This window comes from Carcharodon carcharias, chromosome 19, assembly GCF_017639515.1.
Source record: "Carcharodon carcharias isolate sCarCar2 chromosome 19, sCarCar2.pri, whole genome shotgun sequence".
NCBI lineage: Eukaryota > Metazoa > Chordata > Chondrichthyes > Lamniformes > Lamnidae > Carcharodon > Carcharodon carcharias.
Genome location: NC_054485.1, coordinates 359895 through 378022, shown reverse-complemented (window position 1 = coordinate 378022; position 18128 = coordinate 359895). Strand labels below are relative to the sequence as shown.

The following is an 18128-nucleotide window of genomic DNA, read 5'->3' as shown; positions in this document are numbered from 1 at the left end:
ACAGTTTACATTTAAAAAAACTTAGTTCATTTTAATGGAACTCAAACTTTTCCCTCAAATAAGCTACCTGTCTATAAAGTTCTGTCGAAGGGTCATGAGGACTCGAAACGTCAACTCTTTTCTTCTCCGCCGATGCTGCCAGACCTGCTGAGTTTTTCCAGGTAATTCTGTTTTTGTTTTGGATTTCCAGCATCTGCAGTTTTTCTGTTTTTATGTCTATAAATTTCTTAGCCACACTTCAAAGCACATCATTCCCTCTCCTTAAAATCTGATCCTCACTCCATTATCCTCAAATATGATTCATTTTGATACCCTCAACTTTAAGTATTGGAGCAATTTAAAACCACCTAACTTTGTTCTCACACTTTCAAGTGCCTTCAGTGCATTTTCATCTTGCCCACAAAGCCATAACTGTCGTGACAAATCAACATCCAGGGAAATGAGAAGAGGTGGGTGAGTGTGATTGGAGAACCACACAATGGAACTAGTAAGAATATATTGTTTTGATGTAAAACAATTGTTATCCCTTTAGAGACCTTTTGGCTGCCTTACTGATCATAGGCATGGCTCAGATCAATTGAATCTATCCATACTCGAGTCAGATTTTTTCAGGTAAAATGGTACCGCTTTATGCAATTCATAATGAACAGCCCACAAATGGCTCTCCAAGTTTACTAGCAATCTTTGCAGCATTGGATTACAACTCCCTATAGAAAAGTAAAGCTAGATTTCGCTTTAATTTTATTAACACATTGTCATTATAGGCAAAGTAAATTTAAATGACGCACTTACTTTGGTGAGATGTGATTTGAATCATTTTGTTTACAAAACTGTGCTTTGCGTATAACATTCTGTAAAGCTAAATATCATCAGTAGGTAACACACAAAATGTAGATTTGCAACAAGATTTATTTCATACTTGTACATTTACAGTGTTTTAAACAAAGGAACAGAGTTTGTAATTGCTTTTGTTATGTTTGTGTGTCATGTTCTGTTTGTGCTGTCTGCATCCGTCATCTTACACATTCATACAGTTATCTGTCAAGTCCGTCGGCTGTCAAAAGCATTATGGGTGGTGACAGGACCCCCCAAAATTAAAGAAAGAGGAAAAAAATGATTTTATTGATGTTTTGAGGAACAGCAATTTGGACACAGACTTTAAATCTGCAAACATCTGTAGAAGAGCAAGTAAAAAAAATCTGTCGTATAATATAGCACGTATGAAAATAAATAAAATGCATTTTTGGTTATGCATTTTCTTTTAACTATATGTTCAAGAAAAAAAATCTTGTAAAATTTTAATCCTCCTACATTTGTTTGCAAAAGAACAAATGAAAAACTGTGGCCATGGGCGTACACAGTCGGATTTTCTAGTCAGTGGTCAATTCTATATTCCAACCCCACCACCCACACCCCAACCCCTCACCTGCATCACCCTCCCACCCCACCACCTAATCAACGAATTAGATTAGTGCATATAATACTAATGATTGCCACTGTTAACATCACTTAAATGATGTGGTTGTGGCAGTTAAGGAGGAAAAAAAAAGCAGCATCTTTGCACGTAGCCACAAAAAATGTGCACATTCAAGTAAAATAAAATTGTTAAAGACTGAGAAGATAAACACAAATCTTCATGGACTCATGGTTGGGCTGGCACTTGTGTGAATAAAGAACAGGAGTGCATTGTAATTTTGCTTTCTTGTTTTGTAAAAAGTCTGATGCTGTGACTTTGCAAAGGAAGGCTACAAGTGGAGTAAAGTAAGCAAAAACTTTATCCAAATTACAAGTTTAAAATACAGAAGTTAGGTCTCAAAAGGTGTAGCAGCTTTAGTACTTTTTGCTTGTAAATGGAATGTTGCTGGCATGTATTTGCTATACAGCAGGGTTAATCCAGCAACAGTATTTTAAATTATAACAGCTCCAATTAATACAAATTGAAACTCTCTCCCGGCCAAATTGCACATATTTTTCAGTATTATACATCAAAATATCAGTAGAAAACTGTACAAAAATTCCCTGGACAAAAAAGATGCTTTATAGACATTTAGAAATATTTAAGGATGGGGACCTTGATCAGAAGGCCTCAAGCTTAAAAGTTTGCATAGTTGGCAAATGGAAGTGCTCGAAATTTTAATGGCAACATAGCAAAAGCATGAAATTATATTAGTACCAATTTATTGGTTTGTGTGTGTGCGGAAAGTATGTACCATATCCTGGAGGAAAATTATTTGCTGTAATGTCCACTCTAAAATATCTAATGGTTAACAGCTGCCACAAACGTTGGTTAGTGAAGGGCACAGAACCAAACTCCCTGAAAGGTTTTCTCGTCATGCTGCTTATTGGAAGCAAAAGGCTATAGGATATTTCAAAATACATATGAAATATACTCTAGGCCCTCTTCAATTTCACTAGTGCAAATATATACAGCATTGACATCAGATATGTTAGTAAATAATTTGTCAGAAAAAGGTAAGTTCAGCATTACAAAAACTAATTTTCTCCCAATTCTGGTTCAATAGCTTACTACTGAAATTGAAGCCTAAAGTGCATTGCATAGGTAAAAGCCATTTATTCCCTTCAACAGATTTTATTAAAGATCCAAACATAGCACAATGTTTTAAATGTTAGGACAACCTATTCTTCGATAATGAAGCTTGGGAAAACTGTTCAGATGAATCTTCAATATCCATTACAAACTTTCTTCCTAAGACAAATTTTAAGTAGTTACGATAACATTTTGGGTAAGGAAATTAATACCAAATTATCTTCAAGCTCGTCTGATCTTATATTTAAGTTTATGCCACTTAAAAGATTAGAAATAGTAACTACTGGTCTAGCTATTCTTACAAAAGAAAATTGAGACTTATTGGGAAAACAATTCTCCCCACCCCACAAAAGATCCATCTAGCCTTTTCAAAAACTATTCCATTAATTTCCCTAAAATTCAGTCTTGTTTTCAGCAGTATCCTACTATAATGAAAGGAACGTTATACAATATTTTCTCAGTTTATGTGGACCAAAATCTTTTAAATATTAGCAGTAGTGAAAGGCATTTCTGCTGCTAAGATTATAGCTTATCACTTCACAGAACCTCACAAATGTTTTGTGAAATTCCAATGATGACGTAGATCAGGATGAGTTCGTTAATTTAGGTTCCTTAACATTTACAGATTCATGTAGAAGTGCTGCAATAGAACACAAGGAATTGACTTTTTTCTTCTTTTCCCAAGTTTCTTTGCTCTGCCACAATTTCCACCAGAGAGTAAATCAACAAAACATTTCATTCTAGCTGAAGATGCAAAATGCAGTTTTAATAATTCTAACCAAGAGAAAACCACTCAGCTGGCCTGGATGCAAAGAGACCTCCAATTTAAAAAAATATGCAAAGCATGCAGGAACCAGAAAACTAAGTAAACATATACCTATTTAGCAAATATGTTTAAAGATGCAAAATGAGGACTGCTAATTAAAAAAACAATATGCAAACCATATAACGTTGGGCACCAAAAATCTCCTTTGTTGTCATACTAATTATGCTACAAAAATCTTACAGTATGAGGGAGAGTAAGACTTTTGAAAGTCTGGTTCTGAGCCCATTCCTACTATTTAGAATAAGCATACACTAGAAAGATAGAAACTAAGTCTTCGTTGAAGCAACGGAAAAGTGTACAATTTAAACTCTCCATCACATCTTCAGTCAGTCAGTGTCGTACTGGTCTGTTAGGGACATGCAAAAGTAAAACCAAGCTGAACTGGAGCTGGCCAGATTAAAAGTTGTGGCTATATTGTATGTTCAATTTAAAACTGAAAGCCATCACTTTTTGGAACTTATAAACATCATCATCCAACTTGACTTATCGATACCCAACTGCTCTCTCATAAGATTCCATTCATGTCCTTGAAGCTAGGAGCTCCTTGCTTGTACAGCTATCTCCTCCTTGTACAGTAAATTATGTTAAAATATTACCTCTCATTTACATGAATTGGCAAGAGTATTTCAGCACATTTACTTTTATAACGTGAATGCCAAAATGGTTTCAACTAGAGTGGAGCAAAGTTGGGCCACACGGATCTCCAAGTTCAGAGTGAGGAGAAAAAACGATTACTGAGAATAGCCTAGCTCAGTTCATAGTGGTTCTACTTCACAGATCTCTAATGTTTGTCGTGTGATCCGTCTGTAGACAGCCGCCTCCTCCCGACCCTCAGCAAAGCTAATCTCAGTGGCAGAGGTAGAGAAAAAGGTCTTCTTTTTCAACATTAAATAATTAAGATTCACAGTTTGTCTAATGAATGCAGTCTCCTTGTTCAAAATATAACCCCACTCTTCAAAAGAATTGTATGCCAGAATTCATTGTGGAAGCCATTTCCTCTAAAATTGTAGATGTAAAAGTGTGTAGAACAGTTATGATGGTATGTATGTAAAAATGTGTGCAAATAATGTCAAATCCATTAGAATGTAGTCAAACTATTCCCTTGCCAAAACACGAGGTTATCAGTAAAATTTTAAAAGTGCTCATAGCAAAATTTGTTTCCTTTTTCTAATAAAGTTGGCTTGAATCTGTACACTTGCTTCAAGTTTGTTCAGTTTTATTTTTATCCCTACAGTAAGTTTAAGTTTCCTTTTTCCCTGTAATTTTTACACCCTAAAGGATGAAGCAATAGCAAAGTAAGATGGAGGACATCTTTAATTTGCAATGTGATTTCAGATTCTATTTACCAAGTCATTTTGCAACTAAATGCAGTTTAGGTAGATGTCTTTATTCTTACTTTAGAGCGAATACTTCCATCTTATTACCACTTAAAAACCAATTCAAAATAAATGGAATCTAAATCTAGCTGGTGGACAGTTTGGTTTAACCATTGCTCATCGCCTAACTGCCCAACAAAGCACTGCATGCAGAGGTAATTTCCTGTTGTTTCAGGGAGGTGGTAAATGTAAACATTAGGGAAATTCTTCACCCAAATTGAACCTGATCTCCCAGATAAACAAGGTACAAATTGGGATTATTTACAATTACTACAATTGGTTTTTGAAGAGAAACATGGAGTTTGGATGTCCAAGAGGCAGCTGCTGAGGAAACTTAAGCAAGTTTACAGATAGAAAATAGCTATCCATTGTGCTATAAAACTTGGCAGGTCAGCAACTATAGTTGCAATGATTTTGCTCCAGCTGCTTGGCAAGGGTCAAATACATTTTTCATTATTTTAAAGTAACACATGAAATAAGTAATGACTGACATTTACAGATTTGCATTCTACAGCTTCCAATTTACACATTAAACACTCTCAAATTTTTTAGACAGGTCAAATCTGTATTTTTTTAAATACATGATCAGCAGCTGCTGTGATGCAATACCTGGGAAGGCCAGACACTAGAATTTTCATTAACACAGCACACAGCTTACAATTTTTCCCCAAATCAGCTTACATCAAGCTGTCTCCTACTTTTCCCAGCTATTACCAAAAATTCTAACCTCTTTTCTCTTTCTAAAGAGGAAAATAATACAGAAATCAAATCTGAACGTCTAAATTAAGCCATAATCAAACAAACCTGACTAAGTTTTTCAACACTTAGCAATTCTACCAGTAGCAAATCTACATTTAATCTACTCAAAATAAGGAATGTGCCAATTCTGAACGCTCCCTTGCTTCCAAAATACACTGCTCTGAAATTTTAATTTGAATATTGGCTCCACCCTTGATTAATGTTAACTTCAACCAAGCAACTGATTATTTCATTAGAGCTGCAAGTTCATTGAATTCAGAATTAGTACAAGTCTGCACTTGCTCATTATAAGACCTGCTGGAACTTCTAGGACTAAATCTTTGAAAACAGATACATTTTTCTATATGTTCAGTGAAATATTTGAAGCACTCGCACCCCCACTCACCCCAGAACCATCAAAAAATCCACATAAAAATCCATCCAAAAGACAATTCTTTCCAACACCTGTACATTTTACCATTTAATTGTTCAAATGGTAGGTTTACCTGAATAAGGTATAGCAGTCATTCATAAATGGCAATATGCCTAGAGCGCTGCCTCAGTTATCTACATAAGCAATCTTTTTAAGGATTTTAGTTACATCGATTGACTGCTAACTCAAACTTTCCACCTTAAAATTTGTCACTGCTGTGGAAAAATAAATTGCAAGCATTTCTTGAATATTTCAATCTATCAGAATTAAGTTTCTCTAGCTTTATTTCTGGGAGAATTGCCTTTTACAGATGCACCATGGTGCACAAACTGAAAAAAAATATTGTGTTCCAATGCAACATTAAGCAAACATAAAGGGAAAGTGCAACAGTTACCCCACAACTCTACCACTCAAAATTAAAAGAACACAACTTTTTGTACTATATGAATTTTTCCTTCAGGAAAAAATGTTTGAAAAGAAGTTTCCTGTCACTCTTTTCAACTAAACGTGCATGGTTGGATGGGTCAGTGAGGATGGGGTATGGTGTTTGTTTGTTATTTCTTGCACACTTTACAATTGGAAGCCCTCCATTGGGGCCTCCTGCTGCTGAAAGAGGAATTGCTGTGCAGTTTCATCCGCTTGTGGAGCAATACTACTGTCCTCTTCCTCCACGCCAAAGTAATGCTCAATGAGATCAAAGGCCTTCTGATAGATTTCCTGATTCTCATGGCTTTGCAAAAATTCAATTTTATCGAGACCTGTGATGATGGGATGGGACAAAATTATTTTAGATCTCTTATAAATATTGTTTGAATTTTACGAAACAATTTTTTAGCACTTTTCCTACCATAAGCTTCTTCAATAAGGCTACAGTATGGATTAATCCCAGTTCCATTCTGTTTGGCATCCTGCTCTCCAAGCCTTAAAATATTTTCCAGCCCATTTAGGGCAACTTGAACTATTTTTGAGTCCATTACGGTCAGTAGATCACACAATGGCTTAATACAACCCAAGTTTACAAGATACCTTTAAAAAAAAAAGATAGATATACAAAGACATTCTGCAGTATAATTAACAGAAAATTTCTATAGATGTTATGGGGGTGGACCATACATTGGGGCCCCCAGAATTATATTCATTGTATAATCACTTCATTCCAAAGCAAGTCTGGTTGGGAGTTGACATCTCTGTCAAAATTCATCAAGCATTTAATAATTTTAGTGTTCTATTTCAAATTAAATTAAGTGCTTAAATTGAGAGAAAAATCAACAGAATTCATAATCAATCCTGATACGTTTTGCTTTGCAATTCTACTTCCTCCATACTCTAAACTGTTTAGCTTTAGGTGTCTTTCACTCATCCTTTAACAGAGACTCTTAAAATGAATTATCCTCCTCTAACACCCCTTTTATGCATGAAAGGAAATAGTCTGATTATAGATGGTGAAATCAGCAGCAAAATCAGACAAAGGTCATATTCTGTTTGGCCAAGAAAGGCTCCTAAGGAACCTTAAGACCTTCATTCCAGTAAAATGAGATTAAGCAATATATTGTGACTTCTTCAAATATGAAGTTGCCACACTGGTGGCCATCACGTTACACAAAGATGTCAATGGTAACTTATAGCCACAATGCTAACCAACATAGTCACAAAATGGAGCTGATAAATTTTTGTTCCAGTTTTTTCTCTCCAGCTTGATTGCTGAAATATGGCACTACTGGAATTGGCCACCATCCAGAAACTTGCACATGTGCCATTGTTCATACTGGATATCTGAAATTAAATGTGGATTGTCTACTCTACAATAGGGACACAAATAGGATGATCAAGGTTTACGTGAAAAGTCACCAATGCCAATTATTAAAGGATTGCTAGCACCTGTGTAATGTGCCTTGGAATTTCTTGCTTAAAGGAAGAGTGAAGATGAAAAGAGGATTCAGAGGTTAGATGGAGGGGGGAAAGAATAAAAGTGGATGAAAATGAAACACAGAACACTGAATTACCATTTTCCCCCTTTAATATTGATACTTCTTCTCATATTTTTGAAGGAACTGATCTCAGCAAATCTTTCTCTGGCATTCTAGTGCATCCTGGCACACATAGTAGGCCATTCGACCATTCAAGCCTGCTCCATCATTCAATGAGATCATGGCTGATCAGACTGTAATCTCAACTCCACATTCCCGCTTAACCCAAATAACTTTCATCTCCCTACTTATCAAGAATCTATCTGCCACTGCTTTAAAAAATATGCAAAGACTCTGCTTCCACTGCCTTTTGAGGAAGAGTTTCAAAGACTCTCAATTCTCAGAGAAAAAAATTCTCATCTCTGTCCGAAATGGGTGACCCCTTATTTTTAAACAGTGGCCTCTAGTACTAGATTATCCCACAAGAGGAAACATCCTCTGCACATCGACATTGTCAAGATCCCTCAGGATCTTATTTGTTTCAATCAAGTCGCCTCTTACTCTTCTAAACTCCAGTGGATACAAGTCTAACCTTTCCTCAAAACACACCTGCCATTCCACGTATGAGTCTAGTAAACCTTCTTCAACGTATTTAGACCCCTCCTTAACTAAGGAGATGAATACTGTACACAGCATGAAAAGGCTCCATAAATCATTAATTGCTGAATCTTGTCTTTCACAAATATTTACTGCATTCATGCCCTGTTGTGCACTTTCAATAATATGACTTCAATATAAGTTTTTCCCCATTCTATTTCAAAACTCTTCATAATTTTGTAACACTTTACTAGGCGTTCACTGCTCCATTAAAAATAAACCTTCATAAATGTTCGCTTCATAACTATAGTTTCTCATGCATAGCATCATTCTGGTGAACCTACACTATACCCAAAGATACAGCACAGAGTGCTCTACCTACAGCCTAACTAGTGTTTTATACAAATTAATTACTTTATGCCCCAACTTTTAAAATCCAAAATGCTACTGGCCTTCATGGTTCTATCTTTCCTGCACTCAGTTAGAAGGAAGGATGCTTTATGCCCCAACTTTTAAAATCCAAAATGCTACTGGTCTTCATGGTTCTATCTTTCCTGCACTCAGTTAGAAGGAAGGATGCTTTTCCTTGTTCATCCACACCCTTTCCACTGAGTATATAAACTGCCATTCCTGTTTACTCCTACCAAAACGTGGCTGTGTGAGGTAATACATCAAGTCCAGACCTCAAACATTTTTTTCAAAAGCTGGTATTTTATTTCATTACAAAAACAGAATTACCTGGAAAAACTCAGCAGGTCTGGCAGCATCAGCGGAGAAGAAAAGAGTTGACGTTTCAAGTCCTCATGACCCTTCAGCAGAACAAGGTCATGAGGACTCGAAACGTCAACTCTTTTCTTCTCCGTCGATGCTGCCAGACCTGCTGAGTTTTTCCAGGTAATTCTGTTTTTGTTTTGGATTTCCAGCATCCAGAGTTTTTTGTTTTTATCTTTTTGTTTTTATATATTTTATTTCATTGTTATTTGTGTGACCTTGCTGTGTTTAAACAGGTACATGCAGTTCATTAACTAATGTCCTTTAGAAAAAGAAATCTGCTATTCTTACACAATTTGGCATACTCATTAAATACTCTAGCCCTACCCTGCACGTCTAAGCACATATCACCACCCTATGTCACTAAAAGGAACCATCCCGCCTCTTACTACCTGCATGCCAGTGGATGATTTTCGAGTTCCTTTTTATGTCAATTGTCATTCTGTTTTCGTATCCTCCCTTTGCCAGTCTTATTTTCCTCTTCACATCAACTTTGGCCTAGTTCTCACTTGAAGAATTCACCTGACATGTATCTTTTACCCTTTTATTTGTTTCATTGTATTCTCTATTTCCCTCATCATCCAGAGGCCTGCCTTTGGTTACCCTATCTTTCACTCTTATTGGAATGGACCTGGTCTATACCTGAAACATCCCCTCCTTAAAGGTCACTCTTATTGAAGTCACAAATAACATCCTATGTGACTACGACAAAAGTAAACTTTCCCACCTCATCCTTCTTGACCCCTCGTGCAGCCTTTGACCAAGCTAACTACTCCATCTTCTTACAATGCCTATCCAGTGTTGGTCAGCAGGATGGGAATGCTCTCAACCATTATTAGCTATTTAATCATAACCAGAATATCACTTGCAATGGCTTTTCTTCCTACTCCCAAACCGTTTACTCTGCTGTCCCCAAGAATCTATCCACGGCTACCTTCTGTTTCTCATCTATACACTGTTCCTCAGCGACATCATCTGAAAACACAGTTAGTTTTCGTAAGTATGCTGACAGTTCTGTCTCAACCACCACCTCTCTCGACTTCTCCATTGTTGCTAAATTATCAGACTGCTTTTATCCAATGCTCAGTACTGGATATGCAGAAATTTTGTCCAATTAAACCATTATTTTCTATCCCATTCCATACACTGCTCTCTAGCCTTCCCTAAAGGGCATTAGTGAACCAGATGGGTTTTTAACAACAATTGGCAATGGTTTTGGGGGTATTCATCAGACTTGTAATTCTAGATTTTTATTGAATTCAAATTTCTTCATCTGCCATGGTGGGATTCGAACTCGGGTCTCTGGAATACTAGTCCAGTGCCACTATGCAACCAAGGAAACCTTCCAACCTTACTTGGTCTGGTCTACATGTGACTCCAGACCCACAGCAATGAGGTTGACTCTTAAATACCTTCTGAACCTGGACAATTAGGGATGGGCAATAAATGTTGGCCTAGCCAGTGACACCCACATCCAAATGAATAACAAAATCTCAGCTCATCTGCTGCTGAAACCCTCGACTACCTCAAGCTCACTATTCCAATGCATTCTTGGCTGGTCTCCCACATTCTCCCCTCTGTAAGCTTGAGATCATCTAAAACTGTTGTCCATGCTTTACTTATGCCGAGTCCCATTCACCTATCACCCCTGCGCTCAATGACCTTTGTTCCTAGTCAAGTATATTTGATTTTGAAATTCTCATTGTTCTTTTCAAATCCTTCCCTGGCCTTGGCCCTCTCTATCTCTAATCTCCTCCAGACCCGCACTGCTCTAATTCTGGCCTCTGTGCATTCCCAATTATAACTGCTCTGCCATTGATGGCAGTACCTTGAGTTGCTTTTGCCCCAAATTCTGGCATTCTCTCCCTACACCTCTTCCACCTCTTTACCCTGCTTTCTTCCTCAAAAGACACTCTTTAAAACCTACCTCTTTGAACAAGCTTTTGGTCATGTGACCTAATATCACCAATGTGACTCGATGTCATTTTGTTTTATAATGTTCCAGTGAAGCACCTTGTGATGTTTTATTATGTTAAAGACACTATGTAAATTTTTGTTGTATTGTCCCGATACAGTTTGTCTGGTTAGTCTTTTCCATTTTACCCTTTTGTTGCAGTTGGCACTGTTGACGGTGCTTGAATAACTTCTTGATATCTGCATCTATACCAGGCCACCACATGTAACTCCTGGCCAGCATTTTCATTTTAGAAATGCCAAGATGGGCGCTGTGGACTTAGTTAGGACCAGTTCCCTGCCTGATACAAGAACATCTCCTCTTGCTCCTCAGAGTATGATGCCATCCTGACAACCTAATTTGTATTTGTGGGTAAAATATGGTTTTATTTCCTCAGAGATTGACTCATTTAACCATCCTGTAAGTATCTGGTCTCTCACTTTGGACAGAAACGGATCTAGATTGGTCCAGTTCCTGATCTGCTTCGTGCAGATGGGTGATGTGTCTAAAAAAATTCACTGCAAGGACGATTTCCTGGGGCACAGGAGTACATGAAATGCTTTCTTGAAAGGGTAGGTGGCTAAAGGCGTCCGCATTTGCTATGTGTATCCCAGGTCGGTGCTTGAAAGTGTATTCGTAGGCAGACAGAATTAATGCCCATCGCTGAATTCTTTGAGGCCATCGGTGGTTTAGCCTTGTCTTCTTTGAAAAGGCTCAAAAGCGGTTTATGATCAGAGACGAAGCGCCTGCCATGTATGTACTGGTGGAATTTCTTTTTTAAACTTGGAAGACTACTGACAGTACCTTCCTTCTCGATCTGTGAATGACCTTTCCCGGCCACTGAGAGGCTTCTTGATATGTAACCTATTGGCCTCTCAGAGCTGGCACCATTTCATGGGACTATACAGCACCAATGCCATATGGAGGGGCGTTGCAGGTCAAAGTGCATTAAAAAGGTTGAGGATTGCAGCAGTTGTTTTACTCTGTTGAAGGCTGCTTCCTGCGGAGCCTTCTAGGACTAACAATGGTATTTCTTCAGTAGTATGTGCAAGGGGGCCAGTACAGTCAATAAGTTGGATAAAAATCACCCATAGTGGTTTACCATGCCTAAAAACGATTTGATTTGGGTGATATTGTTTCTTTATCACCTTAACCTCGTCTTCCACAGGGTGTAATCCTTGTGCGTCTACACGATGCCCCATTTAGGTAACCTCGCTGGCTTGGAAAGTGCATTTCTCATTTTTTAGGCAGACTCTGGTTTCCAGAAATCTTTTTAATACCTCATCTAAATTTGCTAAATGCTCGGCCTCTGTTGATCCAGCTATCGTCAAGGTATACTGCAACCCGTGGTAATCCCTGTGGCAAACCCTCCATTGTCCTTTGAAGTATTGCACATGCCAAGGACACACCAAAAGGCAGGCGCCTAAACTGGAATAGGCCTTTGGCCCGTGTGGGTGTTTAGTGTGACATACCCTTGGGATGTGTTATCTAACTTGACTTGCTGGTACACGTGGCTCATATCTAACTTAGTGTAGGATTGACCTCTTGCCAGCTTTGCTACAAGTTTTCAATTCTTGGAATTGGATTTTATCCAACTTGTTGGCCCAATTAACTGTTAGCTTATAACCGTCGCAAATGTGGACAGGCTTATCCGGTTTCAGTACGGGGACGATAGGTGCTGCCCATTCTGAAAATTGAACCGGCTGTATGATGCCTAGTTCCTCCAACCTGTTTAACTCAGCTTCCACTTTTTCTCTTAAGGCATACGATACCGGTCTTGCCTTAAAAAAATTGGGGAGTTGCCTCTGGATCAACATAAATCTTGGGCCTGCAAGCCTTTGATTTTTCCTAGAACAAAAACAAAAAAATACCTGGAAAAACTCAGCAGGTCTGACAGAATCTGCAGAGAGGGATACAGTTGACGTTTTGAGTCCGTATGACCCTTCATCAGAACAATTCATCAGAATAATTTTTCCTAATTTGCTGTGAAAGATGTGGTCATATTGTTTTTTTAAAAACCATTCTAGCAGTCCTCCTGCCCGCACTTGAAAAATCTCGCACCAATTTAACTTGATTTCTTTTGGATAACCACAGCCCAGAAGGCTTGGTCCTTCCCTAGTCACTATTATTACTGGGATCTGGGCTGACTGCTGCCCATAGCTCGCAGTGCCTCTTCCTTCTATGGCTTCTCCGTATAAATCTTCAACTGGGTAGAAGTTCTCTCCAGGCTTAAGGGTGGGGCACTTTCTCTCAGGTACTGAAATGTGCGCTCACCCATCACTGTGGCTGATGTCCCTGTACCCACCTGCATAACTAAAGGTTTCCTGTTTACGTGAAGTGTGACAGTGATAGGGTCTGCCTTGACTGCTTTAAGATTATAAAGAGAGTGAATGTCAGAATCAGTTATTTCAGGCTCTTTCACATAATGTACTAATATCTGTGCTGGCTGGTTACTTGGTTGTCTGGACTTAGCTCTGCACGGATTTATCAAGTGTCCTCTTTTATGACAATATAGCACTTGGCCTCCTTAAATCTACATGTTTCAGGTGTGTGGTTACCCCCATATTGGTAACATTTCAACTTCAGGGTCGCTGTCCGATCATCTCTGGCATATTTTTTTGATTTCTGGGTGATTGGGGATAATTCCTGCTTCGCAGTTGCTTCTGCGGTTTTGGTGCCATACTTGGCTGCAGGTTCCCGCTCTAGCTGGTAAATGGCACCATTTTGCAAGCTCTGTAGCTCCTGCAAATTTTTTTCAGAACTTTCCATGGCCAGCGCTATCTCCATTGCTCGTTTAAAATTGATATCGACCTGCCAGCCATCGACGCTGAATTGCGTTGTTGAGCATGCCACAAACTAACTGATCCCATGTCATTCAAGGTCACTCCGCAATCACAACACTCTGACAATTGCTTCAACTTAGCAATATAAGTCACGATCGAGTCGCCTGGGGCCTTCACCCTCGTATTAAATTTGAATCTTTGCATAATGACTGATGGCTGAAAATGGCCCTTCACTAAATCCACAAGCTCACTGAATGATTTGGAGTCATGCGCGCTTGGGGCTGGGACTGTGAATAAGGTTGTGTGATTCACTCCCACAGGAGTTCAAGATAATTGCTTTGCGCTTTGCCTGCTCCCCAATTGCATTGGCCTGGAAATAAAACCCGGAGTGCTCGATGTATTGAGTCCAATCCTCCGTGTATAAGTCAAATAGATCGATGCTCCCAAAGAGAGGCATCCTGGTGAGTATATATTTATTCTCTTCTTCAAGATGAGATACTCACAATTGTAGGGTGAGAGGCAGCGCCAGGATCATTTATCCTCGTCACCAGGTGTGGGGATGTATTACCGAGAGGCTTCTTTGGTTGAAAAACAAATTTTATTTACAAGAGCTGCTGGATTAGCTGCAGGCCTCTAGCAAGGCTACAATACATACCCTAGACTAGGAAAACTCCGTCCCTTATAAGCTTCCCCGCACTTGGTATTGATTGGCTGCTCTGATTGCTTGATCCTTACTCAGTAAGGCTGGCCTTAAAGCAACCATCATCACAAAGGCACTCAAAAGTTTATGGAGGGGGGACAGGCAGGAAAGTGGAGTCAAGGCCATAGCCAGATCACCATGACCTTACTGATTGGCAGAGCAGCTCAAGGGGCCAAGTGGTCTACTCCTACACTTATTTACATTCTTATGTAACTGAACCCTATGCTTCAAGAACCTGAAGCCTTGCCTGAAGCAAAACATCATTCCTTCTGATCTTCCTATTTCTACTCACTACCATGTGGCACTGGGAGTAACTGAGACACTATTACTGAAGTTCTACTTTTTAAACTTCCTCACCAGCACCTGAAATCTTCAACAACATCCAGGGACTTATGCCAAAATTGACAAAGCTGTCCCACAGACTAGTCAAGGAACAAGCTGACAGTCATACTCACAACAGCATCACACCTTTGTGCAGTAGATGTCACCATTTCTAATCTGTCTGACACAGAGTCACTGAGCCAGAGTGCAAGTTGGAGGCACTCTGACACATAAGGGAGGGAAGTTTGGTCCAGGCCTCAGGCAAACCTCATAGGAAGATGTGGTATCCAAATGGGAAATAAAGACACTCAAAAGGACAACTGGAATTCTGACTATAGCACCATGGAGCAGGATTTTTTTTATATATTAGTTTACAGGAAGTGGGTGTCGTTGGCTAGACTGACATTTATTTTTCATCCCTAATTGCCCTTGTGAAAGTGGTGGTGAGCTGCCTTCTTGAACCACTGTAGTCCCTGTGGTGTCGGTACACCCACAGTGCTGTTAGGGAGGAAGTTCCAGGCTTTTGACCCAACGACAGTGAAGGAACATCGATATATTTCCAAGTCAGGATGGTGAGTGACTTGGAGGGGAACTTCCAGGTGGTGGTGTTCCCATGTATCTGCTTGTCCTTCTAGATGGTAGCAGTCGTGGGTTTGGAAGGTGTTGAAGTGCATCTTGTGGATGGTACACACTGCTACCAATGTGCGTTGGTGGTGGAGGGAGTGAATGTTTGTGGAAGGGGTGCTGAGCAAGTGGGTTGCTCTGTCCTGGATGGTATCAAGCTCCTTCAGTGTTGGAGCTGTGCTCATCCAGGCAAGCGGAGAGTATTCCATCACACTCCTGACTTGTAACTTGTAGATGGTGGACAGGCTTTGGGGAGGGAGGAGGTGAGTTACTCGCCGCAGGATTCCTAGCCTTTGACCTGTTCTTGTAGCCACAGTATTTATAAGGCTAGTCCAGTTCAGTTTCTGGTCAATGGTAACCCCCTCCGTCCCAGGATGTTGATAGTGGGGGATTCAATGATGGCAATGCCATTTAATGTCAAGGGGCGATGATTAGATTCTCACTTGTTGGATGTCCAAGTGGATAGGAGGAGGTGGTAACTGAGCAGAAAGGTGTTTGCACAGAACAGACACAAAGTAGAGTGCAAAAGTTGGTAATTTAAAAAATTTTATTCTTTCATGGGTTGAAGGCGCTCCTGGCAAGGCCAGCATTTGTTACCCATCTCTAATTACCCTTGAACCGAGTGGCTTGATAGGCCATTTCAGAAGACAGTTAAGACTCAACCACATTGTCACATGTAAGCCAGCAAACTTCCTTCCCTGAAGGGCATGAGTGAACCAGATGGGTTTTTACAACAATTGACAATGGTTTCGTGGTCACTATTACTGAGACTAGCTTTTAATTCCAGATTTTATTAATTGAATTTAAATTCCACCAGCTGTCATGGTGGGATCTGAACCAGTGTCCCCTCAGCATTAGCCTGGGCCTCTTGATTACTGGTCCAGTGACGTCACCACTATGCCACTATCTCCCCTATAAATTTACAGAGAGTATGAATTTGGTGGAGGGCAAAGGAGGTGTTTCTTTTGCCTCCATTATTTTTAGCAGTTCGTCTTAAGTTTGAGGCAATAGATATTTAATTTTTTTGCCCAGTATTTTAATGCAAGTTAAGGAAAACCTTGTAAACTAAAAAGTAGATTTAAATAATCTAGACTAAGATATGGCACAGCAAGTTAAATGACTCTGCTACAGTATGTGGGAGTTTTGAGACATCTGCAGTAGATGCCATAGTACCAAATCTATCCAGATCAGAGTCACTGAGCTGGAGTGCAATTTGGAGGCACTCCAAAGGTGTGTGTGTGTGTGTGTGTGTGTGTGTGTGTGTGTGTGTGTGTGTGTGTGTGTGTGTGTGTGGCGGGGGGGTGGGTGGTGGGGTGATGCAGCTGCAGTATTGGGACAGTTGCTACAGCTTTCAGTTGCACTTTGTAGAGGGGTGCAAGTTCACAACTGAGTTGGTTGGAGTGCAGAGTAAGGGGAACCCAGGTGAGATAGAGAATGGGGATTCACAGAAATTGATCCTATTCAACAGTACAACATACTTGCTATTTGTGAGAATAAGGATAAAATGTAATGGAAGGACAGCTGGAATGTGCACTATGGCACCTTGGAGCAGTGGGCTGTCCAAACGAGGAAGCAGGAGGAGAGTATGGGAACATTAGTGTGGTGGTTGTAGGGAATTCTATTATTCGGTGGTTAGATGGCATCCTTTGTACCAATGGTTAGAAGTCCCAAGTGCTATGTTGCCTATCTAGTGTCAGGTTAAGGGATCTCTTGAAAGGATGTTGGAAAGGGATGATGAGGATCCAGTCCTTGTGATCCATGTGAAAGAGCAGGCAAGAGGTCCTGTTTGGAGAGTATTAAGAGCCAGGAACTAAACTGAAGAACAGGACCCCAAGGGTTATAATCTCTGGATTACTTGACCCAGATGGAAATTGGCAAAGGGATAAGCAGATTAGGGAGGTGAACATGTGGCTGAACATGCAGTGTGGGAAAGAGGAATTCCATTTCTTTGGACACTGGCACCAGTACTAAGACAGGAAGGAACTGTACCATTGGGACTGGCTCCACCTGAACCAGGAAGGTACTTGGGTCCAAGCTGAAATGATGAATAGAGTAGTCACAAGGATTTTAAGCTAGTAAATGGAGGGCGGTGGGGTGGAGTGCAGTGAGAGGGAAGGCACAGGGCTTTGCGCATGACAAACAGAAAAAAATGACTGCACAGATGGAGGTCATTTGTCCCAACATCCAAGCTGGCCAAAAAAATAATTATCCAGCTTAATTTCAGCTTCTAGCTCTTGGTCCATAGTCCTGTAGGTTACTGCACCTCAAGTGTACATCCAAATGCTTTTTAAAAGCAATCAGGGTTTCTGCCCCTATCACCCTTTCAGGTAGTGAGTTCAAGACTCCACCAACCTCAGTGAAAAAATTACTCTTCAACTCCCATCCAATCCTTCCAACAATTACTTTAAATCTATGCCCAAGTTATTGACCCCTCTGCTAAAAGAAGTGGGTCCTTCTTAGTTATTCCACCCAGGTCCCTCAATTAAATCTTCCCTCAGCCTCCTCTGTTCCAAAGAAAACAAACCCAGCCTACTCATTCTTTGTTCATAA

General features: G+C 39.8%; 1 protein-coding gene across 2 annotated transcripts in view; it reads right to left on the bottom strand.

Moving 5' to 3' along the window:
• Window positions 1-891: 891 nt before the first annotated feature.
• Window positions 892-18128, bottom strand: part of LOC121291470 (importin subunit alpha-7) — a 154844-nt gene continuing 137607 nt past the window's right edge. For both annotated transcript variants that reach the window (XM_041212696.1, XM_041212697.1), the window contains 2 exons: window positions 6769-6947; window positions 892-6679 (listed from right to left, as the gene is read on the bottom strand). In XM_041212696.1, the coding sequence (XP_041068630.1) occupies window positions 6492-6679; window positions 6769-6947 (367 nt within the window). In that variant the 3' untranslated portion in view covers window positions 892-6491. The remainder of the gene's footprint in view (window positions 6680-6768; window positions 6948-18128) is intronic.